This window comes from Photinus pyralis, unplaced genomic scaffold, assembly GCF_008802855.1.
Source record: "Photinus pyralis isolate 1611_PpyrPB1 unplaced genomic scaffold, Ppyr1.3 Ppyr1.4_LG1, whole genome shotgun sequence".
Lineage (NCBI taxonomy): Eukaryota > Metazoa > Arthropoda > Insecta > Coleoptera > Lampyridae > Photinus > Photinus pyralis.
Window position 1 is genome coordinate 69391455 of NW_022170249.1, and position 25707 is coordinate 69417161.

Here is a 25707-nt window from a genome sequence, read left to right on the forward strand (position 1 = left end):
TTTTGCAAGAATGGACAACTCTGGCATAATGTGACGGTTTTTTGTACCAGAATTGTAGTGGGTCTTCATTTCTGTTCAAAATTGGCAACTGCATATAATTCCGCATCATTATTGTCGCCGTTGATGATGGTGTCGTTAAGGTTTTTGATGCTGCTACCTTTTGGTCCAAAAAGGACCACAAATCATCAGTGGCTGCTGTGGCACCATTATCTTCATTGGTGCTTGTAGATTATGCCAATAATGCCGTCGGTACTGAGTCTCTTGTTGAGGAAATCTTGCACAATTCGTTTGTTATCATTTTTTCTGCATTGTTTGCATTTTCAATGCTTCCAAAACCCAATTTTTTAAACCTAGGGTCTAATATAGTTGCCATGGCTGCAATCTTATTACTTTCAAAATGTCCAAACCGCCGTTGAACTACTTCCAAAAACTTCATTTTCAGTTGGATTCCTACTTCATTCTTAGGGTTCATGTTTCGAAGATTGATTTGAAATCCCCTAAGCAATGGAATGACTGCAGACATTGTTGGATATTTTTCGCCCGAGAAAATATTTGTTAAATCGTACGCAGGCTTCAAAATTTGCAAACAATCTCTTAAGATTTCCCATTCATCTGGTCGAAAAAACTCGGCAGATGTAGGAATATTCGTCATAACGACACTTAACGGGTTCTTGATTTCGAGCAGTCGTTCTATCATAATATAACAAGAATTCCATCTCGTTGGAACATCTTGTTTTACTTTCAATATTGGTAACCCCATTTGATCTTGAGTTGATTTCAATTTATTGCTAGCACTAACACTGTGTTTAAAATGAGCAACGACGCTTCTACATTTTTTTAAAAGGTTGTTTAATGTTGGATCACTTTTTAAGATTTCTGTAACGGATAGATTTAAAGTATGGGCTACGCAGGGATGGTGGTATTTTTTAAAATGTTCATTTACTGCATTTTTGATGTTGGCCCCATTATAAGATACTATTGTAACAATTTTGTCTTTGATATTCCATTCAGAAAATATTATTTTAAGTTCATTTGCAATATTTTCTCCCGTATGTGCACCTAACACTTCCTTCGTATTTAACACTCGCGCCTGCAACTTATCTGCATCTATGAAATGTGCAGTCACGGTAATGTAACTTTTATTGCTATCCGAAGTCCACATATCCGTTGTGATTGCAACGTTTTGTACATTTTCTAATACTTTTTTTTAATCTGTCACAGATTTGTGGTACGCGTTAAGTAGAAGTTCTTGGGTGAGTCTTTTTCTGTTCGGTACTGTATAACGGGGTTGCAAAATGTTGGAATATTCCAAAAATCCTCTATTTTCTACGATTGACAACGGTTGGAAATCTTTAGTTATTAGCTGTACCAGTTTATTGTCAATCGCAGAAATCTCTGTTTGCGTTAATTCATTTCTAGTCCCATATAATTTTAATTGTCTAGCACGTACTACTGTTGATTGTTTCCTTGGGGGTTGTTGAGTTGGCGGAGCGGATGCTGTTTCTGCCGATGATGTTGAAGCCTGTGCCTGTGGTGCCCGAGAAGGTCCTGGTGTAGCCAAATCCTGGTTTGAAGGTATATCTTGATCTTTTGGATCTGCCTCAACCGGAGGATCAACTTCTTCCACGGGAAGAGTCGGATGAATTCGGCGCAAATGTTGCCGTAGGTTCGTGGTGCTTCCGTAATATGTAATAACTTTTTTACATTTATTCCACGTGGCACACTTATTCGTATTATCATTTTTTGAAAAGTAATTCCATACTACAGACCGCTTGCGTGATCCCGGTTTCATGATTTATTAGTTTATTGTTTATTTTAGTTTTTTATTTATAGTAACTCACAAATAACCCACACCCACACTAAGTAATTAAAGATCAAACAGTAATGATTAATTTAACAAAACCAATAAAATATAGGTACCTACTGGAACAATGAAAACTGCAGAACATTCAAAACAAAAACAGACTTCCTGCCACGAGTAAGGAAAAATATCTAATGAAAAAAGAATCTTGCATTGCCTCGTTTTCAATCCTACCTAATCTCAAACTCTATTGCAGTTGCAGTCATTCAGTTGTTATTTTTGCAGTTTGTCACGTTCGGAAATGAGTCATTTAACAGATGTTTAATATTTTATTTTTAGCACTGCAACTTTCGCTGTAGGTAAGAAGAATTTGTTTGAGGAATACCTACCCAAATATTTAAGCAGAAACTGAAAACAGTAAACATTTAAAAAATAATACAATTGGCCAGGGTATATGAACTATGATCGGTTTTATTTATTTATGACATTATAATTGATAATCAGCAGAATTGGTGTAAATGGAAAAGCGTGCTCGAATTATAATGTAAAGTTGAATATTCGAATTACGAGTACTCCAGGTACGCGATTCTCGGCGTCCAGAATTAAATTCCTTTACGAATTATGACGTAGGTCGCTACTCGGCTACTCGCTAGCCACTGTTTATTCATTTATTGTTTCATTCATTCAAGTTTTAGTTTACGAGTACTCAGTACTCGAGTGATCACTCGATTATTGAAATCACTCAGTTACTGAGTACTCGATTATTGAAATCATTCGGTTATGCACATCACTAATTCGAATTATTTAAGCTTTAATTTGATTTAAATATCCTGCTTAAATTAATTTACATCATAAGAACTTACATAATAAGCACTATTTAACATCTTTTACATCACAATGAGTGAAGATAAATTATCTTGCACTCCGCCAGAATTGCGAGAAATTGCCATCGATGCAGTAAACAAATTAGTACCCGTTAAGTCCCAAAAGCACTACGAACGGACATATAAAATATTTCAAACTTGGAAACTTGAACACAATGTAACTGCTATTTCAGAAAATGTGTTCATCGCATATTTTAATGAAATGCCCAAAACTAAAGAAAGTTCGACAATTTGGGCGAACTATTCCATATTGCGCACAATGCTCAACATTAAGGAAAACTTTGATATCTATAAACTAACAAGAGTAATTGCACTAAAGCACTATTAAAAACGTTCTCTCACGGCTATCAACCGAAAAAGTCTAAAATCTTAGATTTTGACCAAATTTCGCAATTTATAAATGAGGCGCCGGATAACATTTATCTGGCAATGAAAGTAAGTTTATTATTGTGGTATCCCATTTTAGTTTTACAATACTAAATATTCTTTAGGTCGTATTAATTATGAGGTATTGTGGTGCCTGCAGAAGGGAAGAATTAACCAACATGTCGGTTAACGATGTGGAGTGTAAAGCTGATTCTGTAATCTCCGTCCCTAAAACAAAAAATAACGTATCACGATTATTTGCAGTCACCGACATGAAGTGGATTAATATTATTAAAACTTCACCAATCTGAGGCCATCACACACAAGTTCTAATCGTTTCTTCCTAAATTATCGCAACAGAAGTTGTACAGTACAACCTATTGGAATAAATAAAATCGGAAAGATGCTCTTGCAAGAAATTGAAAATCTATAGTGTTTGTTTACAAACGCTTTCATGGATACAAGAGGCTGGAGGATTAAGTCGATGCACATCCACATCATAAGATGAATTTAATATCCGGAGTGCACAGGACAGCATTTAAAAGGTGTAGGCATCTACATTTCAACTTAACTTTTCAAAGAAAAATGATATCAATGTGCACTTTTAAATCTAGGGACTTCATTATACTCTACTCGCGTCGTGATGCATATATAAGAATACGAAAATTTGATTCAAACTGTACGCGAGTTATAGCTATTTCCGCAACGTGCACGGAATGTCAGTCATGCTTTCGTAAAATTTGTTCCGGTTGATAAATGGAACGTATACTTTAATGGAAAAACCAAATAAACATAAGGGTGGATGCATTCTTGAAACGGTCAGAAATCTCACGGAGACAAAGATCTCTTGAAAAATAAAAAGCAAGTGGACGTATTAGAAAAAACGTGAAAGGAGCGTCATATCTTGCATTAAATCGCTCGAATGTGGGAATAGCAGTACTGAAGGACTTGCGTAGAAGGTTTGAAGATAGTTTGCTTCAAATGCGTTTCTAAAAACTCCGCCACATAAACGGTCATTGTAAAAGTAAAAGGGCTTGAGTTTCTCTTTAGCAATTAGGGGATGAAATCTTCGAAGCTTCTTCGTAAGATTGAGCGCCACTCAGCTTCTTTGAAAAACTTAACACTCCCTGTATAAAATAACTGGGGAGAAGCAAGGAATCAAAATCAATTCAATAACCTAGTTAAACTTCCCCTCACAATGCACAAGGATAAATAGATAATAACCTTACCTTTAATTGTTATTGAAGAACTTTCGATTAGAGAGAGCTCTGTCCGATTCCTGAAACAATTTCGAAAGCAATACGGCACCCCAAGTCTACACGCTCGGCATTAATATCTCACTTGACCGCTTGTGTAATCCCCAAGATCGGAACGTGCCCCTGAACGCAAATTGTTGCGCTGAATGAGATTAAGTAATTGAGAACAAAACAAAACCGACTCAAATATCGAAGTACGGATGAGGTTACACGATTTCAGGTACGTTAACGGCTAAATTATTCACAATCATATGTCCTTGAAGAGGTTAAATTGTTACAAATATGATCGTTTAAATGTTCCTGAAAGAGGAATTATCCCCTGATAATTACTAGCTTAGGTATTTTAATTTCAGTTGACCTTGTTTTCCAATAACTTCCGCAAGGGAATGGCCGCCGTCCGTTATCCTAACAAGAAACTGGTACTGATAACCGCAATCAAGGTGAATGTAAAGGTAAATGGCCAATCGCCAGAAACAATGTAAAATCTACAATTGGGCCAACATGGACTGTTAATACTACACTTCGCTTCAAAGAGTCGAACCAAACTTGCTCGTAACTAGAATGCGGAAGATCCTGGATGTTACATTTTAATTAGCCCCAATTATTCTGAATTATTAGTTATCTTCCTCATTTTCTACCTAAATATATTTAAACGTTCCTAGATGGTATATGCTATAACATATTCAGAAACTTGATCTATTTTCCACTATTTGAAAGGAATGTGAAGTTCGAAAGGTCATCAAATTGTTATCTTGAAGGCCATTAACATATTGCATCTAAAATTTTGACATTGACCTTCTTTACGTGATTTTACACCAATTCACATTAAAAATTGTTCTTAAGATTTCGTAGCTAATCTGAAAGCTATTTTGATTGATACATCGTTATAGTCCGGGAGGCAGCGTACATAGTAACTAAACCATAAGCGACAAAATATTCGACAATACAGGCTGAAAGTACGTTGAAAACTAATAATAAAATCACTCGTCTGCCAGTCGTGAGTGGCAGCATTAACTTGGAGCGGCGCTGAATAGGTGACTTCTTTAGGTGATCAACTAAATTACCAAACTATAAGGGTCACGGAAAAGATTTGTATCAAGAAATCCCATTTTTTCCATAGTTTTCAAATATGCTATGGCAGACGATTTCAAGCGCAGCGTTGGTAGCGAAAGACGCCCTTCAATGTAGGGAAAAACAACCCTGAAGTAAACCATGAGGACCGTATAAAAGTTATACATAAAAAATTCCTCTTTTTGTCACTACTTTAAAATATATCCTGGCAGACGATATTAAGTGTAGCTTTAATAGTGGCAGACGTCTTAGAAGTTAAAAAATTTAGGTATAGTAAATCCCAGCGAGTGCGAGCGTGTGAGAGATAAACGCGCGAGAGCATAGCGAACAGAGATAGCTATACATGTAATACTCGTTATCTTAGGAACGTAAAAAGTAAACAGCAAACAGTTTAAATGTCGTTTATTGAAATTACAAGTAAAGATAAAATTGACAAAAGTACGTCAGTCCACTTTTGCGGCCCATTAGCGACTACCTGCCATCCCGGTCAGAAGACCCTCACATGCACTTTCCCACTCTCTCTCTCTCTCTTTCATTCGATTTAACGTCCTACTAACTAACTTAAAACTAGACCGATGGCCTCTTGATTGTACCCTTTTTCGATACTACATACATTTACGTACCGCTTGTCTTACCGAATTCTTAGAAAGAATAGAGGAATTACGTCTAGCACATGCCTACAGCAAATCGCAATTATTTCAAGCAGCTGCAGAAATGTTTGGTGGAACAGATTTAAATTGGTATCGTTCGATACGAAACACTCTTCCAAATTGGGATGACTTGGTTTGTCAGTTAAGATCAGCCTTCTTTCCCGTCGACTATGAACATAGGCTATGGGAACAGATACGTCAAAGAACACAAGGTCCAGATGAGAAGATTATATGTTTTATTTCCAATATGCAAAATTTATTTGACCGTTTACGAAGCAAGCCAATAGAAAACACCCGATTGGAAATCATCAAACGAAGTCTGTTACCAGAGTATCAAAAATCGCTAGCGCTACAAAATATATTTTCGTTACAGGAATTAACAAGATTATGCCGAAGTATAGAAGATGTAGCTAAACGTATGCAACGATATCCACCTACAACAAATCTACAGCAATGTTTAGAACCATCATTGGCCTACCAAAAACATCGAACTTCAACAATTCAACACCAAATTGATACTACCTGCAATTCACAATTGGAATTGCGCAAAACATGGCCATTATGCCATACAATGCCTGGAACCCAAGAACATATACTGTTATAAATGCGGAACCCCCGGAGAAACCGTAAGAAGCTGCAGAAAATGCGCGGGAAACGCTCGCCCGAGGAATTGAAGCGTCGAGTCTTTCTTCGCATGTTCAGAAACTCGACAAGACATTTTAAGACGCAACGTATACTTCAGGACCGTCTGCAGGAAACCAATACGGCGGTGTTAAACTATATAATTGGTCATGCTTAAGGAGACAATCATCCATACTTAAAAGTTACCCTGCTAGGCACACCATTTTTAGGACTACACGATAGCGGAGCTAATTGCACAATTTTAGGACACGCGGGATGGGAATACCTACAACACCTCAATTTGAAAATTGAAGATACCACACCAATCCAATGTCAAATGGAGAATTGTGTATCACTTGGTTCGATTTCACTACCCATTACCAAATACCTTAATATATTAATACAGGAAACTCGCTACTATTTGCATTTGCGTACGTGTGACACGTGAATGAGCGCCATCTTTACGGCGCGGTGTGCAATGACGAAAAAATAAGAAGAGAATTATTTATATTCCCAAGAGTATTTAACATCATAGGGGTATGATATTATCAAATACCATCATATTATCAGTTTATCCATAAGAATTTTGCAAAATAATCTGTAAAAAATAATAAATACCCTAAAAAAGCGAGTTAATATTCATCTGCTCATTTCTGTAATGGTACCTTGGTAGATAATTTCTTTGCCTTTTCAGGTTTCTAATAAGGTAAGGTGGGGTAAGTTTATTTGGAGGAAGTGAATAATGAAGAAATAATACGAAAACCATGCGAATACTAGAGGTTTCATATAATAAACTACTAAAGGAAGTCTCTCAGCTAACTTTTAGTGTAGCAGTACCTACAGTTAAATCTTTATTTTGCCTTAAGAGCTTATATATTTTGTAAACAACCTGTTTATGTTTTTAAAAGTCTTTCCTTTGTGTTCTTAAAAAGTTTGTATTTTTTTTATTTAACAGGTAATTAGAAAATTCGAAAAACTGCTCTGAATCCTCAAATTTTGTAGATTTCCACACATCACTACATGCATTTATATGGAAAATCCAGCACGATTGTAATATCGACACCAAAAAAGAAAACACAGACATAAAGGTAAAGATGCATTGGTAAAAATTGGTAACTGGGGCAACATATGAATTAAAAGCTCTTAACACTTAACACTTTTTAGAAAATGCGAGATCTTTGGAAACTTTAAAAATTTTTCTACACACACTTACCCTCCCTTACCTCTTTGTATGATGCCATGCAGTTATACTTACTTATCTTACTATACTACCTACTGGGGATATTACGGAGGGATAACGAAAGGCAAATAAAACTCGGGTGCATCTTTCATACAAATTTATTCATGTAAAATTTTTTGGCTTTATTCGATTTGGTTTTACATTTGGCAGTATGATCATTTTGTTTCTGTAGCCAACATTTGATTAATACATTAATATATTTATTGATTACCACGTTTTTACAATATGTGCAGACACCAACTGCCTCAACATCACTTGCAATAATGTTGGATAATTTACTTCTCACTCCAATATTTGTTTCTTTTAAAAGATTTTCAACGTTTGTTTCAAAATATTGATTAATTTTTTCACATAAATTAGTTGCTACTACATTTGGAAGAAGTAATTTGGCATTATCATATTGCTTAAGTGTAATATGCACATTACTCCGTTCACCGTAGCTTTCTTCAGAACATAGTGCATTTTGGCATGTTTTATGAGGTAGTTTAGAAAAAGCCCAGCCAACTACATAGTTTTTGAGTTACTTTTTATCAAATTTTGTGTGTCACTTACTTCTGGTAAACATATTGTCATATTAGGGGATAACTTCTTCTTTATTATTTCTTTTCTTTTTAACAAAAATTGTGCAGCATCTAATTGGCAGTTACTAGAATCAGATGGTACCAACAATTGGTTAGTCATTGCAGATCTGAGATTGTGTCGAAATGTTGCAGCATCTGGTGTTATGTTGTTTCCACCTTTTCCACGAAGAATCGCAAATAGATTTTCGATGCAGTCTTGCGTTAACCGTCGGGTTAGTAAATATTCAAAATTGAAATTGCTTCTTAAATCAGACCAAAGTAGTTTCAAGCTTTCTATATTTTCAATCCAGCCTAAAATACATGGTGGACTTGTCTTTCTCGAATTTAATACTTTTAAAGATTTTAAAAATTTTAATATTTCCTGCTCTGAATTTTCAGATATAGCACAATTAAATTTCTTAGCCGTTCTTTTTTCGTTAGAATTGAAGATATCAAACAAAGTGTCAAAAACACTCAATCAAAACAAATGCCATAATCAAATGAAGGGAAGAATCGAAGGATATAAGAAGATGTATGTTGACATTGAAGTGCTTGTCTTGATCCCTATATCACCCATTTTTTTTTACATACGGTCATGTAACACCCTGTAGAGTGTAGGTAGATGTCCTATACCGAAGTTCCCGTGTTTGTGGTATTTTTGAGTTATACAATATTTTTCCCGAAAGTACCTACCTCTTAATTACATGTTTATACACCGGAGTAGGCCGTGATAACAGTGCCAAACTAATGCCCGAAAGTACAGGCGGGTTCTTATTAGTCTATTTTATTGATCAATAACATTGAATCTATACCATTGAACATGGAATTGAATGGCAAATTTGTTCACATGATTCAAGAACGTTGACAACTGTCTAGAATGTGGCAGTTTAAAAAATTGCTGCAAATCAAAAAATTGTGCGTGCAGGCGTTCGTATTATTTGCTAACATTTAAAAAACGTGAGTCCGACCCTGGACCTAAAACCCACATATGAAGGTGGTTTAGTAAAACTTTTGGTAGGTGACGGGATGCCTATAAAAATCAGTTAAGAATGATCTATTTGAAATTTGACATTATTAACGATCCTCGAGATCATTAATAATTTTGTACTGCTGTCTGTCTGTATGTCAATTCGTCTGCCTGTTTGTCCGTGTTCACGATAATTTTGTTTAGAAACGTCCGATCACTTAAAAAATCGTTACACACATTCTTTAAAGATATAAGAAAGGTCGCTATTGTTTTTCAGTTACGTAGACTAACGGACCAAAAAGTTACATCCCAAAAATTACCCGAACCTCCAAAAGAGGGTATCTTTTATAATTCTTGTTACAAAGAACATATGAATGCCCGGTTTTCTGTGTCTGTAAATATTCCTTAAACTTCAACCAACTATGCAAATGCAAAAAAAATTGCGCATGCGCATTCCAATTTATGTATTTGCACAATCCAATTTTTAGCGCATTTTTTAAGAATTAAAAAAAAATGTGGTCTTGTTTGCGTTTTGTTCGTGCGGGTTAAAAATCAATTTTATCTCATTGTATTCTAATTAAAGGTCTCAACAAAAGGAATTAATTTCTACCAACCATAGTCCTCCTCCTCGACCTCTTATCGTGATCGGGTATATTCCCTTGTACCTCAAGAACGGATTGTCGGAAGAGGGTACTCACAAAGGGGGATTGTGACGTCTGCAAGAAATAGATCCATTGGTGATGTCAAAACAAAAGCTATTTCGGTTTAAAAAAATGCGCTTTATTTGCACAACAGCTGTACACAATTTATACTTGTTTTTATTTGTTAAGATATTTAAATGAAATTTTGTATGTAGGCAGAAAAAAACGATCATCAATGTCACTGAATGCTCGTTTACACGGTCAAAAACTGTTCAGTGAAATTGAATCACTCCCATTGATATACGAAAAGTAGAAATGTCTTTCACTTTGTTTGAAACCAAAAATGGTCGAGCAATATCGTTGAACGGACGTTCACATTAGACTACATCATTTCAATAACAGACTCAATGTTATTGATCAATAAAATAGACTAATAAGAACCCTCCTTAAACAAGCGTCACCAATTAATTATTTACTGCAAGCGTACTTCGTAGTAAAATAGAATTAATTAAAAAGACTTATTGATCATATTTATTACAATTTTAAAATTATACCGGACAATTTGTTTTGATACATTTTAGGGGATGAGGTTTTTTAGATCCAAATTTTTCTGCTGAAGCTGTCATCACGTTTTTTTACGTGTAAACTGAGAGCCACTTTAATGAGATACGTATAATTTAATGTATGAGGACGTTATTAAATAATGAACAAAAGTCAACACTCGTGAACGTAACCGATAACCGGGAGTTAATTGCATAGGGGTAAATAAATAAGCGTTTTCCCAAAATTAATAATTTTTGTTGTCATAGCAGAATTTAATTGAAACTCGATCTCTGTTGAAGTATGATTAATTTGCTATATTGTGAATATTATGCAAAGCCAATAACTGTCAAATGCGTTCATATTATGTACTAATTCAGTTTTTGCGGTAGTTGAGTTTCGATATTAATTGACGAAGTTGGAACTTGTCGTTTAACGCAAGGGAAACCTTATGATCCACACCGGCTTTTAGGGGTCTATTGCTATTACATTACACTAACTCTGGTTGCTTCCTGCTATTTTCTACTTTGATTTATGCATAAACTTTCCGAAACTAATTTAGGGCTCATGTTACAGAAATCATTCGTGCTCAACGTCAATAGCACAGCGATAAGAAGATCATAATCGCAATTACGCTAATCAAAATCTAGCAAAAGCTTTTACTATCGCGAGGGAACTGTATTTATTTCAAAGCAATTTGTAACTTTTTGCTATCCTGTCTACTCTGGATTGATTTAGAAATGGAAAATTTCGGAGAGTGCCATTATCGGTATCACTCTAGAGGTTTATTTTGCATCGCCTGCTTTTACCTTGACAAGGGATCAAGGAGTTTCTACGTTGACGTAGGTAAGCGATTCACACTAAATTATGCAAGGTTACTTTGTCTTATAAGAACTTAAATGTAGCACTGCACTGGGATCACAAAAAGTCCTTAGGTTTGTAACGTAATACTTAGGCAGGTTATCAACGCTAAGTTAAATTAGTTTCCTACGTTAATAGCAAATAATCTTACACCAACTGAATTGGTTTGTATATCCTTATCTTTAGACACTCCATGCTCCATTACAGAGCTCCAATAAGTGCCGATACGCTCGAAATGTTGAATTGCTGATTAATAGTTTGGGGGCACAACCTTTATAAATGAAAAAAACGTGAAACTTAAATTACATCCATAAAAACGGGATGCGAAAGCCAAGATAAAACACGGTAAGAAGGGAGACGTGTTGACAATAAAGTTCCAAAAGTAAAATGGAGTTTCATTATAAAGTTAATTATATATAAGCTTCAGGTTCTGTTCATACAAAGGTATATTAGCTTGAAAAAGAAAACCATGTGGAATTCAATTTAATTGAAGTCATCGTATGGTGTTATATTTCAAAACTCCTCTCCATGATTGGATACGTTCCCTTTTATATGTTTGAAGCTTTTACGTCTCAAAACAGTTACGGTGTAAATTATCGATTAGAAAGCTACTGTTTGCAGACACGTTGCAGAGTATATGTACTCACTTCATATGCAAATTGAGGGCGGGGGCGAGAGGCAAAATCCGTAATTAGTGTGATATGTCATGAGTAGAAGCGATAACAACTAGTAATTAGTAAATCAAGAGGTTAGCTGCACAAACATAATGCAAATTAGAGGGTAGATAATCCGTGACTTACTTGCAATGATCACCTAGATTTTGTTACATAAATCGCATTTTTCCTTTTCGGGGATATAACAAATTTAGTCGTCAACGAAACGGTCAAATCTATTTATTCCGTTTTGTCTTATAAATTTTAACTCTCAAACTGTTGTGTAAGAATAGTTATTGAACGATAGGCGAAAGAAAGAGAGGGTAAAATAGACATAGTAGAGTCACTCATGCTGAATTCCTAACGAGCTTTCAAGGAAAAATTTAACTATAATGAATTTAATTAAAAAAAAATAGAAAACTAATTTCGATTAAATCCTTTAATTTCTGGAAAATGGCAACGGCAATTGTTCCTTTTCGATGAATTTAAAGTAAGAAAACGAATTTCCAGAGACCATACCTCTTTATTTAAATTTTAATGACATTACACACCGACTAAAGTTTTCCCTTTTAGGTTTGATCAAAGGAAGGAAAGAAATAAGATTACAGATTTCCAATCGCGAAAATCTAACTTCAGCTGAAATTCGCTACACTTTAATCTAATTCCAATTTTTGGACACTTAATTTATATATTTCGATTGCCAATATTTGGAAATATTCGCAGAAAAACGTATATTACGGGTGGCATGTAAACATAATCTTACTTTGGCTTTGAGTCGTCTCATTTAAAATTAATAATTTTCTGTATGTAATAAATTTGATAAAATAATCTGGTGAGGTAAATGAACCTTTTCTAATTGGTTTTGGCAGGTTGCTAGTGCAATTTTTTGAAAGAGGGCTTCAATTTTAGAGATACTTGTATCTGATTTTTTTTAAATAAGTTGCTAGCTTTGGCATTTTAACCAAGAAAAATCGTACTAATTTCATCTTGTGTCTTTAATATCAACTAAATACTTTTGTATTCACGATACTGTCATTTTTGAAATTTTGTTGAAACCGGGGCTCTTTTTATCGGTACTGGAAAGTAAGACGACTTTTTTTACTTGTATTTTTCGTTATTTTTGTGAATAATTTCTCCAATTTAGACTTTTAGAAGAACATTATTTATATTGTTGAACCTATTTCTCTGTAGTTGACAACGGCTATTAGATTAGCCTTATACAAAGGAATTGGCTACATTTTTTGTGTATTCTGCTACTGTAGCGGAATTCTGCCACGGTTGGTAACATTGCAGATAACACTTCATACTACAAATGCACTCCACAGATAATATTTGAAAGTCACGCACATATAAGTAAATTATTTTGGGGTACAACATTGCTCATTTGCAATAATAGACCACACATTACACTTATAAAACACAAAAATCAATTTACATAATAGACATGGTCATACTGCCAACACTAACAACTTAACTAAAACCGATGCAGAAAAACACCTCAAATACATTGATATAGCTGTAGAACGTAAGGCGCAATGAAGAATGAGATCTACTGTCATAGTTCCACCGTACATGGACGAACGGACGGACTCGAGCGCCACCAGACGATTAAAGCCTTGCTTCTGGCCAACGTCGGTGATTTCGGAACGGTCTCGGAGGTTCATCTCAATCGGTAGCCACAGGTGGTCAGTTGAAGAAACGGTTTAGTTGAAAATTCGGCGGGTGGTTACGTACAGGGAAGCAACTAAAATATAATTTACGGCACACGATTGCTCTAACGGGAACGGAAGCGACAAAGTATAAATTCATTAGCGGTATCTACGGAAAATTAAATGCAGGAATAGTAAAAAATACACCCTTTATGATTGGCGGAAGAAAAATAGCAAATGCTCTTTACCTTTAAAGTTTACGGAACAAAACGTACAGTGAAAAATTGCCAAAAAGTGAATTTACTACCTATTAAACACCAAAGGCAAAAAGATCCCCTCTAAACAACGCCTTTACCTTTTATAAAATTGGCGTATTTCATGGAGGGGTCGGCGGGTTTTCCAGTCGACACAGCGTATTCGATAGTTTCCATCCAAAAATTAAAACTTCTTTATTTAATTCTGCGGCCTGCGATAAACATAAAAAAATGTAATTGGTCTTAAAATTTAGCTCAATTAATAATAATAATATTTATTATACCGTTATCCGTGTGGGTACACTTCCGGTCGTCAAAAAATATTACAAACAAAATACAAAGGTACATTCAGAGACTAACTAACAAAGGAGGATAACAGAGTACAATTTTACATATTACATCGCATAACAGTTTTTCATTAACTCAATGTTTTGAGGCGGGACTTAAGAGCTCCAATGGGCAGAGATCTTATATTACTAGGAAGGCTGTTGTAAACAAGTTGAGATTGATGGACTACACCATCCTGTGTTTTTGACAACCTACAGTACTTAGTTCGAATGTTATGCTTAAGTCTAGTATCGTGATCGTTACATTGTTTTTAAGCCCACTTCTAATGATACCACCCAACGACTGATTCGGATGCGATCTACTGCAACTCATTGTTAATTACACTTACTTAATTTGCCGGATTAAACTTTCCAAACTCGGTAGCCCAGTATGCATGTTGTTATCTGGAATTTGGGGTCAATCGTAACATAAAACATAAAAATACCAATAAAATTAAATATAGTCAATTATGTGCCTGTAACAAAATCCCACACGATTTCCTGATCAAACTTTGAATAATGTTAAATATAGGGTGTCCCGCTAGCCACTTCCATAACTTTAACCGAACATTACGCTACTTACTCGCATTCTTTACCAACCCAAGAAGATATACCCTTATTGTCGGCATTATTACAACCTTAATACCCCCCAACAATTCCTCATTCACGTAAATACGTTTAGATAGAAAATTATTACTGTTCTCGAATTCGAAAGACTTTTTATGGAAAAGTTCGTTAAATATCAGATAAGGCGAAATTAAATCTTGGTTTAGTAATGACACAAACGATTATAACGTAACCTTTATATGCAGTCAGTCGGTTCCAAAACCGTGACTACAACTACTGCTCTACTAATAGAGCAGGGCAAAAGTTGCGTTTGCATACTAGAAATACAGCTTTACCGACAGATTGGCGCTAACATAGACGATGTTTCATTTTATATCACGGAAAAAAAAGATGAATGATTTTTTTTCAGTGCGACCTCTTTGGGTAAAACTGCTGGGTGAAAACAGGCCTCTTTCCGCCGAAAATACATACGAGTTAAGTTGCGAGGTTATTGGTTCTCGTCCTGCTCCTACAATAACATGGTGGAAAGGAAGCATTCAAATGATTAACACTAGAGAAACAGTACGTTGTTTTTGTGACCCTTTTTAGTAATTACTTGCGTTGTCTCGTTATCCTTTTATCTACATTCATGAATGACATTTCAGTCGAGTCCGGATGGTAATACAACGACAAGCGTATTGACGTTTGTGCCTTCTATAGAAGATGCCGGAAAATACTTATCGTGCCGCGGTCAGCAACAACTTATTGCCGATAGCGGAATTGAGGACGGTTGGAGATTGGACATACATCGTAAGATTTTATTTGTTGTTTATTCCAGTTTAGGAATCGAATCAATTTTGAATTGTGGCAAATTTGTAGACGTGCCACTAGTGACGTTGGAGTTGGGAAGTAACTTAAACGGAAGTACAATTCGTGAAGGGGTAGACGTTTATTTTGAATGCAACATTAAATCCAATCCCTGGGTATATAGGGTTAGTTGGAGGCATAACGTGAGTTATGTAGAAGGCTGCTTTAAATTTATGTATCAAACGTGGTATTTATTAGGGAAAGGTTCTGCATAACAATCCCACCTCGGGGACAATAGTGAGTAACCAGAGTTTGGTTTTACAAAGCGTAACGAGAAATAGAGCGGGACACTATACTTGTGTTGGGAGCAACCAGGAGGGCGATGGCGAAAGTAATTCCGTACAGCTCGACGTTAAATGTAAGTTTGGCTTTTGTCTCTGGTGGAATTTTAGAAACTTCTACTTAGTTGCACCTGTATGCAAACTCGGACAAACGAAATCGTATGGAATTGCCAGACTGGAAGTGGCGGAAATTCGTTGCGAACTAGAAGCGAATCCCACAGATATTCAATTCGTTTGGAAATTTAATAACACCGATAACAATGCTCTAATTGTGGAGCTTCCGCAAAATTTAGTTACGTCTGACCGTTCGCGTAGTATATTATCGTATAAACCGGCGGCAGAATACGACTACGGGACTTTACTCTGTAGCGGAAGAAATGAAATAGGAGAGCAAAAAGAGCCCTGCGTATTTTACGTAAATCCTGCTGGTATAATAGTATAAATTACCTCATACTATTTTTCTTTCGAATCGTTTTATGTTTATAGGTAAACCTGACGCTCTTTCAAATTGTTCCATTCAAAATCAGACTACAGAATCCATATTTGTTGAATGCGTTGAAGGATTTGACGGTGGTTTGCAGCAAGAATTTATTATGGAAATCTACAACGTTCAACAGCATAAATTGGTAAGCAGTGTCTCATCCAAAAGTCCAATATTTGTTGTCGGAGGATTGGAATCTGGCAATGATTTTGATGTTCAACTCTACGCTTCCAATAAAAAGGGAAAGAGCGCCACCGTACATTTACCTGCGTCCACCTTAAAATCGGCAGAGAAGCACATTTGTAAGTTGCCTCTCCTTTTTTTAAATTAAATTTTCACTTTAATTTTTCAGCCGCTTCTACATCTGTGCCACTCCACATAAGTCCATTATTGGGCGCCTTAATTGGAATTGTCGCAGCCCTCATGCTAATAGCAATTACCGTTATAATTGTAATTCGCTTGCGACACTGCGGAAATGAACGCGAACTTAAGACGTACGATGACGAGGGTTTATCCTTGTCAGTCACGCAATGTACAACCAATGGAGCGGATAAGGGCAACATTGAGACCAACGGCGAAATGAATGGAAGTATGGAAAGCTTAGAAGAAAAGAATCCAGACATTATCCCCCATAACAACGCGGAGGAGTTTTTTGAGGACGATAAACAGGGTTATATATTAATTAACAACGGCCCTGTTTGTACGTATCCTAGATTTCAAGCGCCCGTTGTTATAGTAGGGCAAAATAGTCACTATGATGAGTATAGGACGTCGGATCAGGTAGTTCAAATTAAGTTAACATTCGTGTAACGAATCCCTTCCAGAATGAAGAGCAGTTCACTCAGCTTTCTATACCTAATCGAGGGGTGCCTTATATCATATACAACAAACCAGCGCCTAATAATGCGTTATACCGACAGGAGGCGATTGTGTATGGTGGAAGAGAACCCTCTACTCAAGTACTACCGTGTTTGCAGCCTCTCAGCCCTCCATATACGTTATCAACCTTACAAAGGAAGCAACGTCAAGTAGTGCATCCACACGTATCTTGCTCCATGCAAAATGAGCCAATAACGATAAATGATAGTGGTAGTGACCCTATCCTGTCAAGGACACAGGTAAATTTAGGTCATTATGGCGTTCTACTTTAACTTACCTAAACTGTTCCCAGATGGACCCGTGTTAAGAACTGATCTCGCACTGCATGGCCCCCCTCCCTTGTCGTTTGATACGTTATGTTAAAGAGAATTTTATTACTATTTCTGTTGATTATGTTTTAAACATTACTTATTTAATCATATTTGTTGACAATAAAATTAAATGTAAATGTTCGATACAAATTTTCATGTTGTTAATATTTTATAAGATTTTGTAAATGGAGATATAAATTTTATATTAAATATAAAATAACGTATTTTCTTTTACTTCACAGTATCAGAAACTTTAAGGTAAGTTTATGAAACACTGGAAACGCCCAACTAAAGCAAGATCATCAATCATCACTTTTGGGTAAGACTCAGAAAAACTGCTAGGCGGTTTATATTATTTATTGATAGTAAAATTGGTTAGCTAACATCTAAAATACATCTACCATATCCTTCAGTGATCCACATGTGCTCTTGTCGAGGAAAAGAAAATTAATACTTAATAAAATAAAATAAATAACGTAACATGAAGTCAGGCGGTTCGGGTATCAGAGGGTAATGATCTTCGTTCGGTAGTAAAATAGTCTTCGGGAAAATCCGGGAGGTATGTGAAATGTAAGAAATGGCGGAGTGATGTTAACAAAAATGTGTAATACTGCGGGTAATAGATAATGATGTTCCACAGTAATGCAAAGTAATTTCTTTTCATTTACAACTGATTAATTGAATTGAATACATAATAATTTACACGTAGCTTTTATAATAATTCACAAAACTTGCGTGTGGCTTAAAACTGTCTCGAGATTAATGCATCTTGTTCATTGCTTTGTTATAACCTTTGCGAAAAGGGGTGCGGATAACGTCAATTATTTGTAATTGGAATTGAGGTCTGCCCAAATATGCGAGTGGATAATGCATAGCATATTAAATTTAGCCGAAGGGAATAATTATCTGTTTTTGCTTGCGTCTTTTGTATTTTACTTATATTTTAATTTTCGCATGTCCATGAACATAAATTGGAGTAATTTAGATAAATTTGTAGTGTTTGGATGGGCGCGAAACTTACGGCAGCTTCGTAATTAATATTTTACCTTTAAAAAAAGGGGATTTAGCAGCTGTCAGTTGAGGCCAGAATTCAGCCACTTCCAACCCTCAAATATCAGTTCGCGTTTCCGTAGCTAATTCTGTTACTTATTCGTGTGTTGGTAGTACACCGAAATGTTCTGAGTCAGTCGACGAAAAAGAATTGAGTTGAAATTCCCTCACTACATCCGGCTTTTCACACTTCGGTAACATAGAATGGCATACAAAACCAATAAAAGCTGGTCCAAAAGATGGAAAGTCGTGGTGAGATTCAGCCTCGGCATTATTGAGTTAGTGGTAACGTTCAATTCGGGATGAGAAAAATCTGATGTATCTTCGATTTTAATTGAGGGATCGTCTTGTTCGGAGAAGGAGGTGAGACGCGATCCTATACTGCCCCCATTTTCCGTTTCCTTGAGATTTCAGACAGGAATTCAAGTCACTCCAGCAGTCCCACAGCAAATAGCAATATAAACACTAGGCTCGTCACACTGCGCAACAGGGTGTCCAGTCTGAGTGTAATTCTAACACTCCCAACACTGATGTTGCTACGGGATTGTGGTAGGTTGCGAAGGTACAGGTCGATCCAAAAAGAATATTGTAACTTTCAAAATCGAAAACAGCAATGAGAAAAAGGAGAACACATTACACTCTGTCACGATTCCTGGAAGCTCTGACGGCCACCGGTAAACAGAAAGCGTTTTGTGTTACGATAGTTCTTCAACGTACGAATGAAGTATGGTGTTCAACCTCCTGATAGGTGGTATATCACACGTTGGCATAAACCGTTCGTTGAGAAGGGGTGTATGTACAAAGGGTTTGGGACGATCGTGCACGCATTGATGGATATAGCTCGAGTATCTGGAGGGGGTCATATTGAACATCTGTGAAATTATTTTCTAGTGGGAAGAAAGTTGTTTTAATACTCTTCATTTTGATTTATAAGCCATGGTTCCATTTTATTTTTTCAAAGTTGTAGTATTTTTGAGCACCCATATCACTTAATGAAAAAAATTGTACTTCTTTGATAAAGTACCTAAAGAAATAGTGTGACAATGCAAGAGGTCTTAGCCTGTGCCTCAATTCAAAACTTAGTCACGGGCATGATTTAGTTTCTCAAAAACAAGGACCTATTTTTTAAATTCCTACAAACGGAGCCATCTAGCGGAAATTGAACCAATGAGCTATAAAAGTGTACAGTTAACACTTTATTGCTTAACTAAAAAATTTAAATAAATGGATTCAGTTCAGGAAACTGTTTTGTTACATCTCGCCCACCCCTAGAATTTCTGCGGGTTAACCGAAAATAGATAGGTACACCTCTGTAGGCTTTATAGAAAACGGAAATTAATGTAATTGTTGACACATTTTGCAATGCTTTATGAAAATTTTCAAACCTTAGAGTTCAGGTGGCGACGACGAAAATCACTAGTTTGACTAACCAAAGACAGTCGGAGGTTACATATTATACAGTAAAATTTACCTACATCGTGCATGTTTTGGAATCTATAACATTATAGCAGAAAATCCCATTTTTCCAAGCTTTGGAGTGCCCCAAGGCTCTAACCTTGGGCCTTTATTGTTTCTATTATTTATGGACGACATTACCTCTGCTTTGAATTGTAATATCCTCTTGTTCGCAGATGATTTGAAAATGTATATGTCAATCAAATCCAATAGTGATTGTTTGTTTCTGCAACAGCAACTAAATGTATTGAAAGATTGGTGTGACAGTCTGACAGCAATCGTTTATCATTAAGCACGCCAAAATGCAAAGTTATGTCATACACGCGTAAAATAGAACCAGTTATATTTAGATACCACGTTAATTACGTTATTTTAAATCACTGTACAGACATAAAAGATCTTGGAGTATATTTTAATGATAAATTAGTTTTTAAGAAGCATATAGATGAATTATACAATTCGTCACTGAAAACGTTGGCACATGTGTAAGTCGTTCACTAATATAACACCAATTCGAAAATTATTTTTTCATCTCATACGCAGTAAACTGGAATATTGCTCCTTAATATGGTACCCAACATATCATTATCAGATCACAAAATTAGAGTCGATACAAAGAAGGACGCTTAAATATATGGCTTTTAAGGTAGATGGAGTATACCCTGTTAGAGGAACCGACCATAACAATTTGCTCAATCGTTGTAGAGTCGCTTGAAACAAGAAGATGTAAAAGTAGTGTTGCTTTTGTTTATAAACTCTTACACAATAATGTAAATTGCTCATATTTATTATCATCAGTTCACTTCCATGTACTCTACACCGGACTAGAAAACATCACACATTTTATAACGATATGTCGCACAGTAACATCTTGCAGCGTGCACCTATTCATGTTATGTGCAACAACTTTAATTTAAGATGTGTAGGCTATGACATACATTTTTGTAGATTGAAATGCATTCTTAGTTATACAGGGTGACAATTTGAAAACTTACCACCCCCATATCTTATTAAATAAACGAGATATTTAAAAAAATCAAAATCCGTTTCGGTAATTCGGAGGGGGAATCACAATGACATAGTTGGCGACGCACCCCCTCCAACCCCCTGCGCCCCAGCCACCCCAACTTTTAAATCTTAAATAGTGACCACCCATGTGTGATACGTCGTTGGAAAGGTCTGAAAAAATGCTTTCCAACCATACCAAATAGCATTACATTTAGGTTAGTAATTATCGTGCAAATCAAAAAATAAACTAATATGATACATTTGAAATCTGTCGTATTTAAAACGCAACCGGCGAACATAGACGAACTAAGACAGAGAATAATTCAAGAATGTCGAAATATTGCAAAACCAACATTTGAAAAGGTTCGACAAGAGTTTGAGAATAGATTATAACTGGCGATCAAAAATGAGTTGCTGTCGAGTCGGCTTTGGAAGTTCAAGTTAAATACGATTTTCCATGTTTATTTTTTGATTTGCACGATAACTACTAACCTAAATGTAATGCTATTTGGTATGGTTGGAAAGCATTTTTTCATAGCTTTCCAACGACGTATCACACATGGGGGGTCACTATTTAAGATTTAAAAGTTAGGGTGGCTGGGTTGGAGGGGGTGCGTCGCCAACTATGTCATTGTGATTCCCCATCCGAATTACCGAAACGGATTTTGATTTTTTTTAAATATCTCGTTTATTTACTAAGATATGGGGGGTGGTAAGTTTTCAAATTGTCACCCTGTATAAGGGATGAATAGTTTAATTTAATTCGTGTTTTCTTTCTGTTTTTTGCATCTTTATAACTTTATATCGGATTCACTTACGTTAGTTTTTTTCTTATTTTTTTCTCTCTTTCTGTCTTAATAATTGTTTAATATAGGTGAATTTTCTTATTTTTTTTTTAATTAGATTTATTTCACATGTATGTACACTACCTATTATAATGCTATCTTTATGCTATAATTGGATTTAAAAGTCTGTAGGACATATAACTCTATTATTATTATTATCTTAAAATCCTTCCTACAAATGTTTCTATCATATTCATCACCTGGATATAGCGTGCGGCGAACGTTACGAATAAACCGCAATGTCATCCTCTACGCGGCCCAAATCAAAATAAAAGGACGCGTCAGCAGCCGTGAGCAAAAGCATGAAAAATTAGTCTAATGGATTATTAAGAGCTTTCGTAGATTTTCCCGAAAGCTTTGTATGACGAATAAGCTAATTACTGTTTTTAGTAGCGCGGAAATGTTGGCTTTGAAGGATTTAAAGTTTTAATAATTTTGAATTTTATCAAGGTGCAAACTCCGTTTTCCAAGACGGCGGCGTTTGCCACTTAGACGGTAATTCATTAACATGTCTAAATTAATGAGCTCGATGGGCTTTCAGGTGGTCACGGTCCGAACTCGTTATCACTCGATTAATTTTAATCAACTAATGACGTCATTTATCAAACTTATTTTCCTATTTAATTGGCGGTGTGTACACACGCAAACGATGTAACATTAATTTCGTGGGGTACTCTTAGTGTACAAAATAGACAAAATAAAATAAACTCTCACGACGAAATTTGTTAGTCAAACATTCATTTAGGGAAGATACTCAAAAGGGAGTGATAATCGTTGGAAATTATAATAATAGTTAAAATTAATCAAATTTAAAAAATCTGTTAAAACATAAAAATCACAAAAATATAAAATGATATAGACAATCACAAGAAAAAGAAGAAAGGAAAAATAATATTTAACGGAAGAATGATGGCACCAACAAATTTAAGCGGAGTTTAGCTTAAAATCCATGAAAACCATTGTCGCAATAATCGATCCCATGGATTTTAAAGCTACGCTCTTCTAAGGTGTTCTTCACCCATCGACTAAGTGTTTGTTTGCTGCCCATTCTATGTGGTTTCTTATACAGGGTGTTCATTTGAAAACTTCCCATCACAGATTTATCGAAAACCACTGATTAAAGGAAAAACGCCGAAACACGTCAAAAGATTCGTCAAGGGAAACCAAAAACTACTTCACCCCATCCCAGGATCATTCCCTTAACAATTTTAAATGACAACTGGTATCGAGTAATATACCTTGTTTGAAAGGTCTTTCGAAGTCCTTTATTTAGACGTTTTATTTTTTAAAATCGGTCGTTTCGTTTTCGAGAAAATTAGAAAAATATTTATTTATCCAGATAAATGGATAGGGCGAGACTTCATTCTTTTTTCTATGGGGTCATTTGAAATCTGTTGTGTTCACTCCCCAACCTGAAAGTTTGGATGAACTTCGTCAACCCACCATCGAAAGCTGCCATGATATCCCACAACATGTTTTTGAAAATGTCCGTTACGAATTTAAACATCGCCTATATCATTTTTTTGGCCAATAACGGGTAACTTTCAACACTTATTGAAATAAAAAGTGATATTTTCGTTTGTTTTTTATCTGAACCAATTAAGATGAATAAAGATTTTTCTAATTTTCTCGAAAACGAATGGACCGTGGTGGGAAGTTTTCAAATGAACACCCTGTATGTTATATGCAAGAACTCCATATTCGAAGTACGATGTTCCTTTGTGGTGGATAAATATTGCTTTAGAGCTGTAGCAACCCAAAGGCTGGAGTTTTCAACAAAGTTGGGTAGCTGTAAGCATGGTTACTTCCTACAAGACCTGATGTTTTGATTTTGTCCTCAATAAAAATCTGGATTCTGTGTGCGGTTGAGAGTGCCAACAAAGAGATCGGCTTGAATGTGTGGGTCGTTGCCCTAAAAAATTAAAAGCTATGTGTGAGTTCTAAAATTTCGTGACAAAGTAGACATGAAAATGAAGGGTTGACGATTTTGGGCACAAGCTTAAACCCTAATGGCCGTTTGCACCGAGAAATTTAAGCGGAGCTTAGCTTAACGCGATGCAAACGGCCATAAATAAAATATTTGAACTTTACTCAGCGATTATAAAGCTTCTGCATTCATGCGTATCGAAAAATATATGATGGATAGCGTATGCTGAGCACTCATAACTAAAGCAAGCGATAGCCATATAATCACTGCATATATACTTCGTTAAGGCTAAATTCGGATGTCGTTAAAGTTATCTAGCTCTCCGCCTGACGAAGAAGTTTAAAGGTTACTCACCGTTCAAATCCCAACGATTGCTTGTCGTGCAAAGTTCAAAGGTTGGTCGCCGCTCAAGACTGTTTTGTGGTGTGATATTGCATTTTTAAAGTAACCAGATGTTATTGATTGGTATGGTGTATGGTGCTTCATTTTCAAGGTTATCAAAGTTCAATTACTTTTTCGGACGGTGTCATATACTTTTTTTAAAATTTTTAAGATCATCAAAGGTAAATGTCCCCAATTTTTTGTGGTGTAATTTCATTTTCGAAGTCAATGACAGTAGATAGTGGGCCACCTATTCCAAACAGTCGCATGACGCATCAGAGAGTGAGGTTCAAGCGCACGTGTCCGAGGTAAAAAGGGAGCCCGTAGAAGCACGCTTATATAAAAAAACATTAGAGACGGGACTACATGATGTGGGGTCGGTGACATGTGGGCGCCATCCCCGAGGGTGATTTTTCTGTTTTTGTCCTATCTTCTATACTTTTGCTCCGATAGTTTTCATACGGGTGTAGTCGGAAAGATCTTGTGCGCGGCATTAATAATAATATATTTGCTGGTTATTATACAACATGTACTCACAATTGTCAAAAATATATAAAGTATATAGGTACAGATATAACAGGTGTAAAGTAAAAAACATGGACAGTATATGATATGACAAACTACATAGAATACATTAAACAGATTTATCACACTTTATCACAGATGGTACTATTTAAGAATTCTTCATAGTGGTAGAAAGGATTGTTTAGCAAATAACTTTTGATTTTCCTTTTGAAACTGAATTCATTAAGTGTGCGCCAATTATATGGCAATTTATTGTATAATTTATAAGAAAGGTAAATTGATTGAATTTTTGACATTCTCTTAAAAGGAATATATATGTTCTCTCTCGTTCTTGTATAGTGACTATGAATTGTAGAACAAGTGGTACTGTTTAACATACCATGTTTGTGGACGTGCACAACTGAATGGCAAAATTAACATTCTTAATTTTAGAAAAGACAGTTTGCAGTCCTCTCTGTAATTTTCATTGTCAAGCACTCTGACAACACGTCGTTGGATAGAAAAGATCCTGTTTGTTGCAGGTGCATGGTATTCTTCAGCATACGTGGATTTCTCAGTGGCTGGTGTTCGCCGTAAGCCGTATAGTTTGTTTGTGTTTTTCGCGCCTTCTCTACTGCCTACCTCCCGTGTACTATTGATTATATGTCAGTATCTTCACCGTCTGACTCTTCAGTAGTGGACCTATCTGAATTCAAATTGATTATGATCTCCATCATATTCTCTGTTATTCCATTCAGATCCTACATCCTCTTCTTTCTTTATCGTGTGTTTCTCGCAATTTTGTTATTATTCTTTGGTTATATTGTCGACA

The 25707-nt window shown here is 35.8% G+C and overlaps 1 protein-coding gene across 1 annotated transcript in view; it reads left to right on the forward strand.

Moving 5' to 3' along the window:
• LOC116166431 (nephrin-like) overlaps positions 1–17926 on the forward strand; it is a 45480-nt gene extending 27554 nt beyond the window's left edge. The window contains exons 6-14 of the mRNA XM_031481386.1: positions 15317–15468; positions 15552–15696; positions 15766–15896; positions 15952–16111; positions 16160–16462; positions 16521–16817; positions 16868–17295; positions 17340–17633; positions 17687–17926. Of these exons, the coding sequence (XP_031337246.1) occupies positions 15317–15468; positions 15552–15696; positions 15766–15896; positions 15952–16111; positions 16160–16462; positions 16521–16817; positions 16868–17295; positions 17340–17633; positions 17687–17701 (1925 nt within the window). The 3' untranslated portion in view covers positions 17702–17926. The remainder of the gene's footprint in view (positions 1–15316; positions 15469–15551; positions 15697–15765; positions 15897–15951; positions 16112–16159; positions 16463–16520; positions 16818–16867; positions 17296–17339; positions 17634–17686) is intronic.
• The last annotated feature ends 7781 nt before the right edge of the window (positions 17927–25707 follow it).